The sequence below is a fragment of the Brachionichthys hirsutus genome, chromosome 6 (assembly GCF_040956055.1).
Source record: "Brachionichthys hirsutus isolate HB-005 chromosome 6, CSIRO-AGI_Bhir_v1, whole genome shotgun sequence".
Taxonomy (NCBI): domain Eukaryota; kingdom Metazoa; phylum Chordata; class Actinopteri; order Lophiiformes; family Brachionichthyidae; genus Brachionichthys; species Brachionichthys hirsutus.
In genome coordinates, this window is record NC_090902.1 from 13,008,927 (window position 1) to 13,026,491 (window position 17,565).

Here is a 17,565-nt window from a genome sequence, read left to right on the forward strand (position 1 = left end):
CTTCTCCGCCTGCAGCTTTTCCACAGCCTCCGTATCGTGGTGCTCGTGGTGTTCCTGCTTCATCTCGTGATTCTTCGTCGAGCGAAGCTGGAGCTCCTTTAGCGCTGCCTTGGCAACGGTCGCTTCTTGAGCCAGCGTCACCTGATGATGAAGAATATGATGAATATATGTATGAGATAGAATGTTAGAGTACAAGTACAGTCAAACAGTAGTATGTATCACAGTACACATACAGTCAAACAGTAGCATGTATTACAGTACAAGTACAGTCACACAGTAGCATGTATCACAGTACACGTACAGTCACGCAGTAGCATGTATTACAGTACAAGTACAGTCACACAGTAGTATGTATCACAGTACAAGTACAATCAAACAGTAGTATGTATTACTACGCGTACAGTCAAACAGTAGCATGTATTACAGTACACGTACAGTCAAACAGTAGCATGTATTACTACAAGTACAGTCAAACAGTAGTATGTATTACAGTACAAGTACAATCAAACAGTAGCATGTATTACTACAAGTACAGTCAAACAGTAGTATGTATTACAGCAGGGGTCCCCAACCACCGGGCCGCGGCCCGGTACCGGTCCGTGAGGCATTTTTTATCGGGCCGCAAAGAAAGAATAACTAATGTATACAATTTCCGTTGTATCGATTATTAGCGTCTAAAAGGTGTTTTATTTTGAAAAACGGCCGGATTTTCTCCAACGTAACAATCGCGTCTTGATACGTTGCGAAAAAAAAACAGCCATGAACATTAACGAAAATTAACAAAAAGAAACAAAAGTCTTTGGAGAGCTTCTTTGCTAAGGAGAAAAGTCCTACTGAGGAGGAAGAAGAGGAGGAAGAAGAGGAGGTGAGAACCTCCAAGAAGAGAAACCAGGACTAAGACTTAAAACTCGGGTATTAACAGCTGATTCGCTCCGTTAACGAGCAATGAAGGGTTCAAACCTGCTTCGGCACATTGAGACCAGAACCCGGAATAAAAGACAAGAACCCGGATTAAATGACAAGAATGTGGAATTTATGAAACAAAAAACCATGAAGGACAGAAGTAATTATTGGGACTACAATTTATGGTAGTCCCAATAGTTTAACAGTACCAATAAAATACCAATAAATGACCCCACCCTTGGGGGGGCAGTATTGTAATGCCTACCTTCTCATGTTCATGGTGAATTCTGGCATCCTCTGCCTCTCCTAAGAGAGCGCATTTCTCCAGCTGGAGCCGGTTACAATCATCTTCCGATGATTTGAGAGCAGCACGGAGTTTATCGATCCCTTTGCTGGCTCTCTGAAGGTCTGCTTCCCTGGACGCCTGCAGCCATTCCACAGTGTCCGAATTCTGTTCCTGCTGTTCGATGTGCTCCTCTTCCAGCTTCTGGTACGCCATGCGCAGCGCCTGGTTCTCCAATCTCTCCTGTTTCAGCTTCAACTCCAGCGCCTGCTTCTCTGCAGCCATCTCCCGCAGTTGTCTGAAGAGATTGCGGTCAGAGTCGGAGGTCCGCTGGGTCTCAGTCTCACGCTGTGGCTTCATTTGAGGGTTCTTGTTCATCCAATCTTTCACTGCTGTCATTTGCTCAAGGTCTGAATCCTGCACCACAAAGCACTTGCTTTTATACCTCGGCCTAGATCAAAGCAGGGGCCTGCTTTAATGTCTCCCAACAGCAAAGGAAAAGATTAAAGCACTAAGCTATTTGTTACCTTTGGTTGCTACTACCATTTTGTACCCGTGTAACAAACACAAAACGCACTTCCTTATATTACTTTTATGCAATTATTTTTTGGAAAACATACATGAATTATTAAGTTAAAAATGTATGACATTTTTAAAGATACAGTTTATGTTGTTTGTCATTAACAACAAGCTGCAAAGGACGCTGTGGTGCGGCGTTCTCCAGGAGCTTCATGTGCCCGTGTGACACAACTGCCTGGTTTATGGTGAGTGCTGCAAGGACTACGCAGCTCAATGCAGCACCACTGAGACCTTTTCTCTCCTGACGTACGAATAAGCCGTGGGCCTTCTCACGATTTTATTATGCTTGCATAATGACAATAAAGTATCTTGAATCTTGAATCTTGAATCTTGAATCTTGAATAATGCCACTCGGTGTAGAAAAACAGAGTCAACAGTGTAGATGCTGATACCTTGGTACTAATAGAAATGCTCTGCACTGATTTTCACCATCAGAGAGCCAACTCTCAGATGCCATCTGGATCTATGTAATAATAAAATATTTGTCGTCTTTGGTCCTCAGACGTGTTTGTGTGCAACAGGAAACTCGTGTAAAGCACCTGTCCCATCTGTGGACAGGTGCTGCAAATTAGCTTCAGCTATAAGCGCTATAATGCAGGCATCAGATACTTGTGCTACGTGTGTCTATGTTTTGTCTTTGTCCATATTCAAATAAACCAGAAATAAATAAATAAATAAATAAAGATGCGGGGAAGCCTTCAAAAGAGGTCGGAGGTGCAGCTGCGATGCTCAGTGCATGAAGTTCAAGCAGTGCTGCTCAGATTACGACAACCGCTGTGGTGCAGAAGGTGCGCTTTGTCAATCAGACTCAACACGCATGTTAGATTTGACTGCACGTTGTCACACCCAGAGGCATCAGCATGACGGTTGTTGTCCTGATAAAGACTCATTTTTGTTTCATTTGGGGATTCTGGGTCAATGAAGCAGCCGGAGCAGCATCATTTAGATAAAAACAATCCCAGAGATATATTTTTTATATTTTGTTTTCATTTAGGATTCAAGGGAACTTGGTTTTAAAGTTGATACTGAATCCAACCCTTACCTTCAGTGCAGAAAGCAATGCTGGTAGCTGTCCCTTTTTAAATTTGCTCAGCAAACTGAATGAAACTTTAACGTCGGTGGTTGAATGCAGCATGTCGGCTCTCTTGCTTCGATACCGAGTCTCAGCAGGACAAGTCAAGAATAAAATCCCTCACCAGCCAAAAGAAACATAAGGAAGCACTGTCGTCATGGCTGCGCCGGAGTGTTGCCTGCTTTAATAAACAACTGAAATTGTTCAAAAAGTGTGTTTCATTATCAGTTTGAGTCCAGATGTGGTTTCATTTAGTCAGCAATTTATGAATTCTTACAAAGTAAAAGTGTTTGTGTTCACTTAATTCAAATGAGGGTCCAGACTGACTCAGGACTCATCATGTCGTGTGTTCAGGAACCGGTTTGGAGTTAAACCAACAATGAGAAGTTACAATGAAGAAACATCCGGTAATGTTGAACATGCAAAGTGAGACTTTAGGGGAGAAAGGATGCAATTATTGCAGGCGAGCAGAAAAAAAGTAACTTAAAGTAATAAGTAACCAGTTACTTTTGGCAGGGAGTAATAAGTAAAGTAATGTAATTACTTTTTCCAGCAAGTAACTAGTAATAAGTAATATATTACTGATCTTGAGTAACTTGCCCAACACTGCATAGGTGTGAATGATTGTCTGTCTGTGTGTGGCCCTGTGATCAACTGGCGGCTTGTCCAGGGTGTAACCCCGCCTCTCGCCCGTTGTCTGCTGGGATAGGCTCCAGCACGACCCGCGACCCGGTGAAGGACCAAAGCGGTTCAGGAAGATGAATGAATGAATAATCTTTGGTCTCAGTACACCTGAGTCGTTGGGATTCATCCTCTGGGGATCACGCACGTTCTCATAACAATGAAGCAGAATTAGACCCAGCAGCCTGTGTAACCAGCGCTGCTGATGCTGCGACCAGAACAGGGAGGGCTGCAGGTATTTGGCAGTGACGGTATGTAATTTCCTCTTTTATTGTACTTCTTGCTTGGTGCCTGTTCGTGCATGGAGCTGCAGCGGGGAAACTCCAACTCTCCACACGGGAGCCAGCGTCGCTCCTCTGCAACTGGAGCGCCAGGTGTCGACTTGTGACAGCGTAATAAAACAACATGTTTTTCCCTTCCCTGCAATGCTGCAGTGAAAAGTCTACGAATAATCTGAACGCTGATTTGATTGTTCATTGTTTTTGGCTGCACAAGAAATGTAGCTTCTGATTATAGATATGTACAAAAGTAGTAGTAGTAATTGTATTTCAGTCAGTATGTTAACTCAAAAATAAATACTAATACTTTTTGTCGATTTGTCCCTCGGAGGGCAATCTGGTTTACAGCAGGTACACTTTCTAACCGTAGCCTGCTGCCGGTCACAGCGTGCACGCACCCGGGCAACGTGGGTTGCAGCGTGCACGCGCCCGGGCAATGTGGGTGAAGTGTCTTGCCCAAGGACACGACAACAGTGTACGCATGTGCCTGAGCCGGGGATCGAACCACCAACCTCCCAATCATAGGACTACCCTCTCAACCACTGCGCCACCGTGATTAAAAGCTCCGGATGTACGGCATTTGCAACAATCAGCAAGATAATAAACAAACTATATATATATATTCTTTAAAGCTCAATGTTTTTACAAAATGAATTCATTTTAGTTTTACTCACATTTCTTCAGTAGATTTTGCTCCAATCAATCATGATGTAAAAAAAAAGCAAAAAAAGCAAAAACCGCGAAACAGACAGAGTTTAGATGTTGTTTAGTTTTAGTACTGCGTAACCCCTAACAACATTAGATTTAAACATTTTCTTAAATGCCTTTACTGTTGTAGAGTTCTTTAATGTGTCATTCCATAAATCTACTCCTCTGACTGAGATGGATCCGCATTTGTTGTTTGTTCTCGCTTCTCTTTTCCAGGTCTCTCTGGGGTTGAACCTTTCTTGGATACAGTCAGGGAGCTTTTTATTGTGAACCCTAAACATAACCACAGCTGTGTTGAGATGGACTGAGTCGTTGAATTTGAATATATTTAGCTGGATAAACAATGGGTTTTGTTGGGGCATAATAATCTGCATAATTAATTATGAGGAAGAGGAGTGCTAAATGTCTAACAATGTCTAACCCCCCCCCCCCCGTTAAATGTAAACTTCTACAAAGAGCGAAACACAACTACAGACGGGACTAATTGTTTTAAGCGTGATCTCCATCGGTCACATGGCGACTTCAGACGCTGCAGTCTCCGGCAGCAGTGGTGGAATTCTTACATGGGAAAGATAAGGACAGGCCGCTCTATTTGTCAGTGCAGGGGGGGCCCCTTAAGGGCCGGGAGAATCTGATGTCCACGCTCCCTATCCTGCACTCTGACATTTTCTCAGCAGTATGAAGTTACATACGAGGAAAAAGGACGTCTACATCATCAAGTCTCCTTTTCTTTGAACAAAACAACTTTTAACTCGGGACAAAATGTCAAAAAGCTCCCGAAAGATTGCCGACAAAGGAAATGGTTTTCTAAATGAGAATGGACAGCAGCTCGTATTTTTAGATGACCTATGTATCAGTTACTATTTTTATCTGCAGCTTCTGTTTGGTTTGCAACGACCTGTGACCTGCGAGGTTCTGCGAGAAAGGGCCAAAGAGCATAAAGTATACCGAAGTGCATCCCCTGGATTACAAGTGCTCCAGGGCGAGCGTTTGAGACTTGCAGTAGCTGCAGGATTTTTGGGGTCAAAGCCCACCCACGGGGGGGTGGGGGGGGACGAGGTCACAAAGGCTGGATGCATGTTCCCAGAGAAGAAGTAGATAGCTCCAGAGCACAAACACAAAACACAGGAAAACACTGGCAGATGGGCAAGGAAGCTCTGATTTCTGTAAAACAAAGAGTTTCAGAACCGCTTTCATTTAAAGGTTTAAAAGATAAAGGCGATAAATGCGTTTGTGGAAGGAAGGCCAACCGCTGGATATTGAGAGGAGCCCGTGAAAACGGAGAGCACTGAAGCGTGAGTGAAAAGCGCCTTGTGTCAAATATAATCGTTGTGCCGTGAAAAGCACGGCGAGCAATGTCTGACTTGGTTCCTCCCGTTCGGGCTCACGTTACCAAACCGTCTGCTTCAACCGTGTTTGTCTCACCGAAGCCCTGGATTCACTCCGTGACTTCCTCATTCATATTTTGTTTTATTTCTTTAGTTGAAGTCAAACTGAATTTCTAAAGAGCCACCCAAAATCATTTTCAATATTTTAATACCTCTATTCTTCAACTTTTATCTGAGCATCACTATCAGAACCATACCACTCAAATCAGTAGAGGAATGATCCATCCATCCATCCATCCATCCATCCCTCCATCCATCTCTCCCGTTAAACTTCACAGCCCATCCTGGGCGATCCGGAGGTGTTTCCCCGTCTAGATGAACGATCCATTATGGCTTCATGAGACGGCCGGGTCCATCCTGGGGTCTTCTCGCCTCCTCCTACCTCAGGCAGCCCAGGCAGGAGCTCGCTTAGCCTGCTTGTAGCTGCAATCTTCTGCTTTCCGTCACAAAGCACGCGATGGGGTGAGGGTTTAAAGCCAAAGAACCCGGAGGGGCAACATGAGGGCAAACGCAGGAAAGTGGATTGAAACCCTTCTTACTGTGAGGCGACAGGAAGAGCAACTGTCCCAACCTGCCACCGGTTAGGCCTAGTTGCCAAGGTGATGAGGTAGAGGATCAAAACACTGTAACAAGCTGCACTGGAGTTCATTTCAATCCATTCTAGCTTAAGGCGAGCGTCAGGCGTCCTCCGTGGCCGTTTACAGGTGTGCAAAATATGAACATTCATCCTGCGGCTTTTACGAATTTTGAAAATGTCATCCACATTTTTCGCTGTCCAATCAGGACGGAGATGCACGAGGCGGTGCCTCCCTTGAACACTTGTCTTGCTCAGCCATGTCTTGGTCGTCTGTCCCGAGCGGCTGGCTCCATGGGGTGGGGGGGTGGGTGGGGGGGACCCCTGCAGTGGCCCTTCTCCTGGCTTGTCTTTTGCCTTGTCTTTTGCCCGGTGCTGTTGCCCTGGAAGCATGTCCAGCTGTCCCATCATTCTGTCAGCGCCGATGTCTCCCTCAGCCCCAGATTAAAAACGCCAAAGGGGCCGCCAGGAAAAGTGGCTTGTCCCGTCTCTCAGGACTTTATGTCAAAAATGTTTCAATCCTCGGGTAATTTTGCTACAGTCTGGGATCCTTTCACGATGACTTCAAAGAGAGGGCAGGAGAAAGAAATGAAAGGGAGGAAAAATGATATTTGGTTGTGGGTAGTGACAGATCTGCATTCTTGAGTATTGACATGCGATCTGAGTGAGGAGTCCTCCTCTCCTCCTGCAATCCTTCAATCGGACTGATAACAAACGCTGTGCCCATGGCCTGTCCTCCGAAATAGAGCCCGGTCAAACACACTGACTCGACTCCAGAAGAATTCACAGCGACTCCTGTACAAACAGACGGAAAAATGCTCTTCCTATTGTTTCAAGGCTTATAGGAAAGCGTTTTGTCAGTTTGTCATGTGAGAATTTTCTTTTTTTTTTTTGCATTTGACACATGAGAATGTGAATCATGTCCGCTCTACTCGAATCTAACACTTTAGGTTTAAGGGTTGGAATTAATGTTAGTGCTTAATATATTATCAAGACATTGAAAGAGGAAGAGACTTGGAAAATGTCATATAGGCATGTCACATTTATTTCTGTCGCCATTGACTGAATCAGGACAAGTTTAGCTGAATAAATCAATAAAAACTGGAGATATTTGTCTTGCAGCTCCGTGGATTCACCCCCTCACCCCCCCCCAAATTTGAATTTTTGAAAAATTGGAGAATGCAACACTTTGGGCTCGTTCGTGGGCAAACGAAAACAGACTTCTTAAAGAGAGTAACTGGATCTGAGAACATCACAAGGAGTGTTTCAGCCACTGTCAGCTCGCTCCAATGATCCCTTTCCCCATTCATTATGTGCCGTGCCGCAGCAATCTTCCTCTCCAGCTGGAGCGACTCTGCTTTCATGCTTTCCATCGAAAACATTTCAGGGGGAGACAGCGCGGAGGATTCAGCTCGCAGTGATGGGACCTGCCCTCTCATTTCTCTGACAGAGAACAATGGACACATCATAAATAATGACACTCGTAAGGGAGAAGTTCTTTAGAGCACAAAGGAAGAAGAAAAATATCCATTACCCCCCAGACAGGTTCTATCATGTGATAAATCTTTTGGTGCCTCACTGCTCAAATATTCAGAGGCACGCACTATCGATCATCAGAGGGAGAAGTGGAGCGCTTTGATCATCATCAGGAGCTTCCCATTCCACACAGATAGCAGTGAGAGCAGCTTTACTGGCTCAATGCAGCCCCCTGCTGGCCAAAGACAGATCCTACCGCTCACAACCAAAAGACTTCTGGTAACACCTCTCATAATGAGCCTTTATGTTAGCTTCCACACATGAACTCATTATCAGAGGCAGTAAAAGTACCCTGACCTGTTTCTCACGTTAAAAAAGAAAAAGAGAGAAACACGACAGTGTAAAAAATAACGAGTAACGAGTACACAGAATAATGCCTGCACACATGTTCCTTGTATCATGTATGCTGCTTTGTGTTTGTTGTTTGTATTTTGTATTGCTAATCTGGATTTACTAAGTAACTTCAATGTTAAAATAAATAAAGTGCAGAAGTGGAATCGTAAAAAGACATAGTGAGTAAATGATCCAGTAAAGTACCACAGATTTACAGACACTTGTCTATAAATAAAATAACAAATACATGTCGCCTCAGTAAAGCTGGTGTATAATGCAGAGTTACTAATGTAGCAATCAGAGCTGTAAACCAACTTTAAAGAAATATAAGATTAATTCAGAGGTGGCCCGGTGATCCCAGTGGTAAGCGCTGTTGCCTCACAACAAGGAGGTTGCGGGTTCGAATCCGACCAGCGACCCGATAACGGACGAAGCGGTTGGAAAATGAATGAATGAATGAAGATTAATTCATAGTAATATTGAATTAATCCTGGGCTGGCAAATAATACTTTAAACACACACAAAATACAGACCTTCATGATACTCTGAAGCAAATTCTGTCAATGCTAACTCAACTCATCTGGAGATCGGCTGTCTCAGGGAGAGGACAGCGTTTGTGACGCTGTGTGTTCAGAGCTAGTGGGCTGGTTCCGCTCCAAAAAGCCGGAGTCTCACCCTGAGATTAGAAACTCAGAGTCTTTGGTTCCAGAACAGACGACATGAGTTAGTTCAATCGGCTCTAAGTGTGTTCTCCATGCGATGTGATGACAATAAACAGCCATCATCAATGGAGCCCCGATGCTACGATTCACCATGGCAACCGCATAAAAAAGAAGATCAATTTACGTCACCCCACTGGATTTGTTGCTGTTTTTTCTCCATTGGTTTGGCTAAGTTTTAGAAACCAAAATTTCATTACTACGTATGTACTACGTATGTACTACGTATGTACTATGCATGTACTACGTATGTACTATGCATGGCTCCACACACACACAATGTGGTGAAGTTTCAGGAGTTTCAGGTAACCAATCAAACCGTGTGTTTGGTTACCTGACAGGTGAATGCTGCCAAACATGTATATATAGAGCTCGATCCAGATGAGTACAGTGAGCCATTTTAGGCTAGCAAAATGTCCAGGAAGAAGGTGGGTCATGGGCCCCAGATTGAGAAGTAGCTGAATGATTTGGAGTTATCACATCACCGAAGCAACGTTTTTGGAGATGGGAGGAAGCTGGGGAACCCGGAGGGGGGGAGAAACCACGCATACAAAAACTTGCACAGAAAGGGATCGAACCCAAAACCTATTGTGGTGAGCCGACAGTGCTAACGACTGATCTGTAACATGGTGATGGCAAACAGTAATATAAATACCGCAGCTTACTGTATGAATTAATTATCATGATAATCCTTATTAGAATATTATAAATGATAAGAGAAGAAGTCAAGAAGTTGCAATTAGGGCCTCCCAAGCAGATCGATCTAATACCGTACATTTCAGTGAGTCGAGCCATTGATGATTTCCCCTTCCCCTTTTTCTCAAATACCCCGTGTAGTACCTCTGCATCGCCCTGGGGGTACATGCACCCAATGATTGGGACCACGGGAGCAATGGCCAGAATAGTATATCGAACTCGGGGAGGATATTCTGTGGTGATTTTCTGTTTTGTTAGTTTTACTCTATTGTAGTTGGAGGACACCCTTTGGTTCGCCTTCTTGAAAAGGGGAACCACCGCCCCCGGTCTACCAGTCCAGAAGCACTGTCCCCGACCGCCATGCGGTCTTACTGAGACGTGTCAAACAAGACAGTCCCTGCACATCCAGAGACTTAAGATACTCAGGGCGGATCTCGTCCAGCCACCGAGGAGCTTGACTTCAGCCCGGGCCTCTGAGAACGCCATAGAAGACACGGTTATGGGGTTGGGTATTCTATTAGAACTGGAATATATTTACGGCTCTGAGATTCTCCTATTCATCCTGACTTTCAGAATCTACCTTGTGAAAAAGGGGCGTGGACTGTATGCAAGATGCTGACGGAGCTTTCTTTTTCTTTTCTTTTCATGCGTTTGTATCCGGGAGGTCTATGATTGAAGGTTATTGCATGACAACAGAAATAAAGATGATAAATGTGCAGAGCTTCAGTTAAAAAATGCATTTTATTACACGCCGAATGAAAAATATAAACATTTGAATGATATGTACACTATACATCCCTGCTGGGCAAGCTTTTCATCCTCTCCAGACACTGCCTCCCACCAGGGGCGCCGCTGCTCCCACATTGTCTCGCTGGTCATCCAAATCAAATCCAAGGCCTCCACGTGGCTGAAGAAGAGTTTGATGGTGACCCCCCCCTCTGTGCGGGGTGTTGCGGAGGAGTTCTCGACACGCTGAGAGGTGGGCAGGGGAGGGCGGGAGGGCCAGAGTGAAGGAGAGTGGGTGAGAAACTCAAGAAGGAGGTGTTGGAAGACAGAGGCGACAGGCTGGGGGGGAAGGAGAAGTGAGAGGCAAATGATGGGAAGGAAGGAGAGGTGGCATACGTGGAGAAAGTGGGAGAGAGCCAAGGAGAGGGAGGAGGAGACAGATAGTCGTGGCACGGTGTGGAACAAGCGTGAGGCTGAAACGGGGAGTGTGACGGGAAAAGCGACTTTGGAGACTCTTCTCTCCTCTCAGATGTGTAAATCAGATCTGCAGCAGCCGCATGCAGCCGTTTAGCCGCCTCAGCCTCGGCTGCGGCCGCAGACGCAGACGCAGACGCAGACGCAGACGCAGACGCAGACGCAGCCGCCTTCTGGGTGAAGTCTGGCTTCCTATTATTTGATGAAAGGCTCTCCGTGTGATGCTTCAGCCCCTCCATCAGGCTGGTCCTCTGTGCCGGTGCGATTCTGTGCATGTAGTTGGACAGCCGGGCCACACACTGGTGAAATCCTGCACTCTCCACGGTGACGAGAGAAGCAGCGCCGGACGCTGGGTGGCTTACCACCGGAGCGTGCGTCTTCACGTAAGTATCGGTAGAGCCTGCGAGGAATGAGAAGAGTCCGGGGCCAGGGATGAAGAGCGTTGGACTAAAACAGGTGAAAACGGGATGTTTCAAGCGAGTGGGAGATCATTTCTCAGACTCACCTCCGTTCAGGTTTTCCCCATCTGCCCACTTTTGGAGATATTCAACAGCCAAGTCAAGGATCTCTGCTTTCTCAATTTTAGGGTTCTGTAGCCGCTGTGGATGAAAGCAGTGAAACGGGGAGAAATGCATCCCATCATTTTAAGGTTGCGGTCCTCTTAGTATAGGTGGAGAAGCTGGGTGGGATTTTCTTTACACGTGACTCACTGGGTCAGACGTAAGTTTCAACAACAGACTTCTCAGGTCTGCAAGACTGTGATTTATTCGATCTCTTCTCTTTTTCTCCACAACTGGTTTCAGATGCTATAGAAAGAGATATAATATCCATTTTTTTGCAGTGTAAAGATAAGCGTAAAAACTGTGACACACACATCCTCTTTGTCATGTTTACAGTTGAAAACATTGTAATTCATTCCTCAGAGGGCAGCTTCAAATTGTGCCTGATTTAAATGGTCCTGAATAAATTAAAAAAAAAATTAAAATCTTACCCTTTTTCTCCTCCTACCATCTTCCAGGCTCGGATCTTGCAGTCTCCTTGTCATGGTGTCGAGTCCCCCACCGCAGCACAGTGAACAACCTCCAGTGGCTCGTCGGCTTTTATATAGGAGACTGCGCCCTGCCTCTGATTGGCTGGCAGGTGTGAGTGACGACAAGTGACTTTAGTTTTATTATCAGAACTAACACAGTTGAAAATATATTTAAAAAAAATACAAAATAAAGGTAATGACGTGCGAAATAAATCAGTGTAGAAATGGTTTTGAACTTATCTTTCATAAATGTTTTCACTGAACTCTTGCAGTTTATCCAACATCACGTCTTCCTATTTATTTATTTTTTTGCATCAGCCGCATCTCAGTGAGCGTAAAAGTATGGATCTGTATTCTCTTGCGTTAATCTGGCGCATCATCAATTTCATTCGGCTGGATGAGAAAAGCGCTTCCACGACGCCCCACTCCTCTCAAGAGAAAGCCCACGGAGGTGAGACGATGGGAAACTTCTCTTTTTCTCGTGGGAAACAGAAGTGAAGTGAGAAATTGAGCAGATGAAGACTTTTATGATGTGTGAGCTTCTTCTGCTACGTGTGTGGAAAAAAGACCAAACGTCATTTCTATCGCTTCACGTCCAATGCGCGCAAACAGATTTTTGTTATGAAGCGCATCTCGCGTGCATAAAACGCATGAAACGCGTTTTTAAACCATCTAAATGCGGGGTTTACATTGGAGCAAACGGGGCTGCTCGCTCCTGCGTGGGATGGGATGGAGTGTGAGGATGATTATTACATCTGGGTGTTAAGTGTGCGCTGATTCTGTTGTTTGGGCTTCACACGGGACCCCCCCCCCCTCTCTAAAAACCGGCCCAGTTGGTGGTTCCCCTGCTTCCAACCCCGTCAGGCCTTTTGCATTCAACACGTTTCAGTCTTTGTGTGGACGACACGCCCCGACGAGGCACGATATTAGACGGGCACGGTTCGCTTCTTCGCCGCTAATTAGTTTCCTTCACGGGGCTCAGGCGAACACATTATATAGGATTTATTTGCGGGGCGGGTCCACGTGGCTTAAATTCCACGCACACACAATTACAAAGGAGAGAGGGATGGAGAGACTATAACATATAACATTTACCAAAGTAAAACATGTTTTTTTTTTTACTTAAAATGTCATCACATTCCTGCAATGGGACCACGATGGAAACTTAAGGCTGCGTAAGAAGCACTAAAGTGAGTTGCCATGGTTACACGAGTGATCTTTAAGCCTCCTCTAATCACCCTTTCTTTGAAACGGAAGTATCATTGCCTCTGAAAGGCTTAATCTATGCAGGATCCCCGTGATCCGATCATCCCAGCGTTATCGCCACACGTGAGCCTATTACGGGGATCAGGCTGATCCATAAAGGCAAGCGGAGACTCCCACTCCCACTCCAACTTTGGACTCTTGCATAGAAATGGGGTCAATCTCACGCGCTCCCGTGGGCCTTGTGCGTCTTGCGTGAAACCACGCCCACTGAATATTAAGGAGCTTCTTATTCCCAGCATGAGGCGCTCAGGTGTGAATGGCGCAATGTGGCTCCAACAACAGGCGATGAGGGAGAATGATCGGTGTGTGTGTGTGTGTGTGTGTGCGTGCGTGCGTGTCTGTGAGAAGTGGGTTCAAACAGTTACAGATAGTCTATTGATCATCCCTGTAGCGCATTGACAAGTCTCTCTTATCCTACAGATGTTGAATTCATTAATTATTTGATTATTCCTTAACTTTACCATTTTCTGTAAAGGTGCCATTAAAATATAAATTATCTTAGACAACAAAAGCAATAAAATACACGGATATGAGGTTTTACTCCTTGCCTTTGTTATACCCCCGGAAATGGAAATGAAATGCGTTTAAACAAAAACAAAATCCACTCCACTCCACTCCGGTGTGAGAAATATTACATCTTTTATTCCACGACATTTGACAACTGGACCGATTTACCAGCTTTCAATGTCCATCCCGTTTGGCTCCAGGAAAATCACGTTTTTACAAATCTGTAATTTGGAACGTTTGTGCTAACGTCATGACGTCACGAAGCTGAAAACAGGCCCGCGTCTTTGTGTTCATGGAAAGTTGATTTGTGTTTTATTTTATTTTTTTAATATTTGCTTTCTTCAAGTGAAAGATTAAAAAAAAAATTAATGTAGATAATTGAAATAGATTTTCGTGATTTGAGTAGATTTAAAACAATTATATTGTAACTGACACGTTCCCTCGTTACATCGCGGAGCACGTCTTGTGGAAGCCAGACGCTCCTCGGCGTCAAGGCCGCGCTTGCTGCGGAATGAATGGGAGGCGTGTCCCGCGGGGGGCGGGGCTAACCGCACGCGCGTTAGCAGATTGCCGCGAGGACGCAGCTGTTCCATTTTGATGTGGGGTTTATCCTAATAAGATCCCCCCTCCAGGAAACTTTTTTATTTTACGATGAAAACTTTACCTTCGGAGTCGCGTCCAAGACGCACCGTGAGAAAGGTCAAGCTGCTCCAAGATCCCCGTGACGTCACCATGGATGGAGGAACGTTGTGATATCTTTTTGTTTTGAACTTCCAGGTGTCCAAACCTCAGATGGAGAAACGCAGACGAGATCGGATCAACCACAGTCTGGAGAAGTTACGACTCCTGATGGCGGACGGCACGCACGACGAGGTAAGAGCCGCGCGTCACGCATTCAAATCGGCTAAAGCTCGCGTAAAAAACACCCCTTAATGGTCACACAGGCGACACGGCTGAACATGAAGAACCCAAAAGTGGGCAAGGCGGAGATCCTGGAGAGCGTGGTTCAATTCCTGAAGACGGACAAGGGAGGCCAGCCCACGGAACCGAGGCCCACGGAACCGAGCCCCACGCGCGCCAGCGGGGACCGCTACCGGGAAGGCATGGAGTCCTGCATGCTGCGCGTTAGTCGGTTCATCGCCACCAAGGAGTTAACGGGACCCGGCGGTGATGCGGGTCAGGCCCGCCCGTCGCCCTCCGTGTCCGCCCGCGGGCCGCTGATTCCGGCTCCTCCGGGTCTGACCCAACAGAACAGGAGCGGCCATTCCTACCTGAGCCAGGTGAACGACCCCCACAGGATGGCAGCCCCCTCGCCCCCCAGCGGTCCCTGGAGGCCCTGGCCGCAGTGACGCGCGTTGTATAAATGAAGGACTGTAGAAATGTATTATATTTTATTATTATCCTGGTTTATACAGAGGACATATCTCCACCACCATCATTTTTTTTCTTGTTTCGATCTGTCCGCATTGCGTAAAACAATTGCGTTTTACGCATTACGCATTGCGTAAAACAGTTTTTTTTTCTTTTGCTGTGCGTTTCTCGAGCCTGTTCATGAGGAATTAAAATAAAAGTTTACCCGACCCTTATCTGGCTCCTGCATCATTCACGCATGCAGAGTGGCCAATCGGCCACGTGAAAGGCGTCTCTAAAGCCGCGCTGGGGGGGTCCACGGGGTTGTTAGCACGTACTTTATCGCCCTTGATAACAGTTATTGAATTGACGACGCGGGGGGGGGGTCGTCTGCTGAACTGCTGCTCATTAACACACTGTATAGCATCAGACTGCTCGGCGTGACCGCAGCTCAGCCGTGAGACAGACACCCCCCCCCCCCCCCATGCGTGGAGTGGAAACCGATCTGGCGACGTGTGTAGTGAGACTGATGGGCCAATAGGAAGACAACAAAAAAGGCTTTTCAGACTGGACGAGTGTCTGGGTTGGGTGGGGGGGTATTTAAAGAACCCCCCCATCACTGAATCCATGCTGATTTTAGGGACACCGATTCTGCAGGGAGGGAGATACCAGGTTTTACTAGCAGGTTAAATAGTTAACTAACCCCCCCCAAAAATAAAAGCCTACTGCAGAGTCAGTCAAATTCAGAAATGAACTCTTCTGTGTTTTCATATTGCAGAAAACGAACTTGTTGATGTGGAACAAAGTTCTCCTCGGTGAAATTCTCAATTTGCATATCCAGAAAAAAAAAAAAAGAATGCTTTTTGATTTAATATTAAGAGGATGCGGAAGAAGAAGCAAACCGGCTGCCGTTGTTCATATACTGTACGTGAAAATGTTTAATGAGAATATAAATCCCGATGTGCCGATTAATTCTTGTGAAAGTTTGGACGGTCCTGCTGGTGAATTCCTTCCACTGGTCTGAAAGTACAAATCAGATTAGGGTTTAATCTGAGATCACACTGCAGATTAAACTGGTGAAGAGTCAGATCTGTGTAAATTAGATTGGATCTGTTTAATGAAATACAAAAAAGTCATTAAAAACAGTCCCGGATAATTGTAGAATTAATTTAAACTGAAAGATGTTTTGTTCAGGCTGCTGCTAAATATTTAAAGCGGAAGTTGTTTTCGCAACTGTTGGTTTCGTCACATCTGCGCCTGCGTCATAAACACAAAGTGATCAATCGCCTTTTGCTCCAACCGGTAAAACATGTGACGCAGTAACTTTCGTTTTATTCGTTAGCAATTTCCCGGGAAGTTATTTTATTATTTTACTTCCTTTCTTTTTCGGTTTTGTCAGATTATTTCATCCCGTATTCTGGACGCTCCGGGCAGCCACGTGCTTTCGGGCCGTGATCGCGTCACACCTCAGGCGTTAACGCGTTTGACGCTATCCGTGCGCCAGAAGGGACAGGCTCGTGGAAGAAACGGTGTTTTTATTGCGCGTGTACGGAGTTATTCGTGTGAAGAACACACTTGTATTTGGTCTAGGGTCTGATGATCTGAAACAAAATATCTCAGCCATTGCAACGAATGCGTGACGTCACGTGTAAATTATTTAACGTTGCCTGTCATTATTTATTCTCTCACGTCGCCCAGACATCTTGGAAAACAGAATTTTCCTTTTGAAATGAAGAAAATCATTTTTGTTCTCATCTTACTTTGACGGCGTTATAAAAATAAAACTACCGGTTTATCTGAGCAGCAAATCTGAAAGGAGACATATTAGGGAAAACTCACTCTTCGTGTTTCTACACTATTAAGGTGGAGTAAATCCTGCATAGTTCTGTAATCACCTACTGAAACGCCTCTGGCAGAAATCTCTCCCCCTGTGACGTCACAGAAGGGGGAACGTGCCCATGCATGAACTTAGTTGCGTTTTCAGAGGCTTTTCTGATAGAAAAGAGGGACGCTGTCCTGCAGCATCTGTTTGACACAGAAATGAGGGACGCTGTCCTGCAGCATCTGTTTGAGACAGAAAAGAGGGACGCTGTCCTGCAGCATCTGTTTGACACAGAAAAGAGGGACGCTGTCCTGCAGCATCTGTTTGAGACAGAAATGAGGGACGCTGTCCTGCAGCATCTGTTTGAGACAGAAATGAGGGACGCTGTCCTGCAGCACCTGCTTGAGACAGAAAAGAGGGACGCCGTCCTGCAGCATCTGTTTGAGACAGAAAAGAGGGACGCCGTCCTGCAGCATCTGTTTGAGACAGAAAAGAGGGACGCCGTCCTGCAGCATCTGTTTGAGACAGAAAAGAGGGACGCTGTCCTGCAGCATCTGTTTGAGACAGAAAAGAGGGACGCTGTCCTGCAGCATCTGTTTGCTATTTTGACCAAAAACTGTCACAAATATTTCATACAAGG

General features: G+C 45.6%; 2 protein-coding genes across 2 annotated transcripts; one reads left to right on the forward strand and one right to left on the reverse strand.

Moving 5' to 3' along the window:
- Nucleotides 1-10,634: 10,634 nt before the first annotated feature.
- On the reverse strand, nucleotides 10,635-11,995 carry her11 (hairy-related 11). The gene is made up of 5 exons (XM_068740102.1): nucleotides 11,942-11,995; nucleotides 11,661-11,756; nucleotides 11,456-11,549; nucleotides 11,117-11,299; nucleotides 10,635-11,035 (listed from the first exon to the last, which is right to left on the reverse strand). Exons 1-5 carry the CDS (start codon nucleotides 11,993-11,995, stop codon nucleotides 10,635-10,637), a joined length of 828 nt encoding a protein of 275 aa, XP_068596203.1.
- A 2,409-nt stretch (nucleotides 11,996-14,404) lies between these two features.
- On the forward strand, nucleotides 14,405-15,102 carry her5 (hairy-related 5). The gene is made up of 3 exons (XM_068740103.1): nucleotides 14,405-14,452; nucleotides 14,531-14,626; nucleotides 14,698-15,102. Exons 1-3 carry the CDS (start codon nucleotides 14,405-14,407, stop codon nucleotides 15,100-15,102), a joined length of 549 nt encoding a protein of 182 aa, XP_068596204.1.
- Nucleotides 15,103-17,565: the final 2,463 nt, after the last annotated feature.

Excerpts from the sequence above, each read along its gene's own strand:
- her11 (XM_068740102.1), bottom strand. The coding sequence starts at position 11,995 with ATGACAAGGAGACTGCAAGATCCGAGCCTGGAAGATGGTAGGAGGAGA. Across the intron at positions 11,757-11,941 it reads ATGGTAGGAGGAGAAAAAGG|CATCTGAAACCAGTTGTGGA; the intron begins GTAAGATTTTAA and ends CTCTTTCTATAG. Across the intron at positions 11,300-11,455 it reads TGGGGAAAACCTGAACGGAG|CGTCCGGCGCTGCTTCTCTC; the intron begins GTGAGTCTGAGA and ends TAAGCCACCCAG.
- her5 (XM_068740103.1), top strand. The coding sequence starts at position 14,405 with ATGAAAACTTTACCTTCGGAGTCGCGTCCAAGACGCACCGTGAGAAAG. Across the intron at positions 14,453-14,530 it reads CAAGACGCACCGTGAGAAAG|GTGTCCAAACCTCAGATGGA; the intron begins GTCAAGCTGCTC and ends TTGAACTTCCAG. Across the intron at positions 14,627-14,697 it reads CGGACGGCACGCACGACGAG|GCGACACGGCTGAACATGAA; the intron begins GTAAGAGCCGCG and ends ATGGTCACACAG.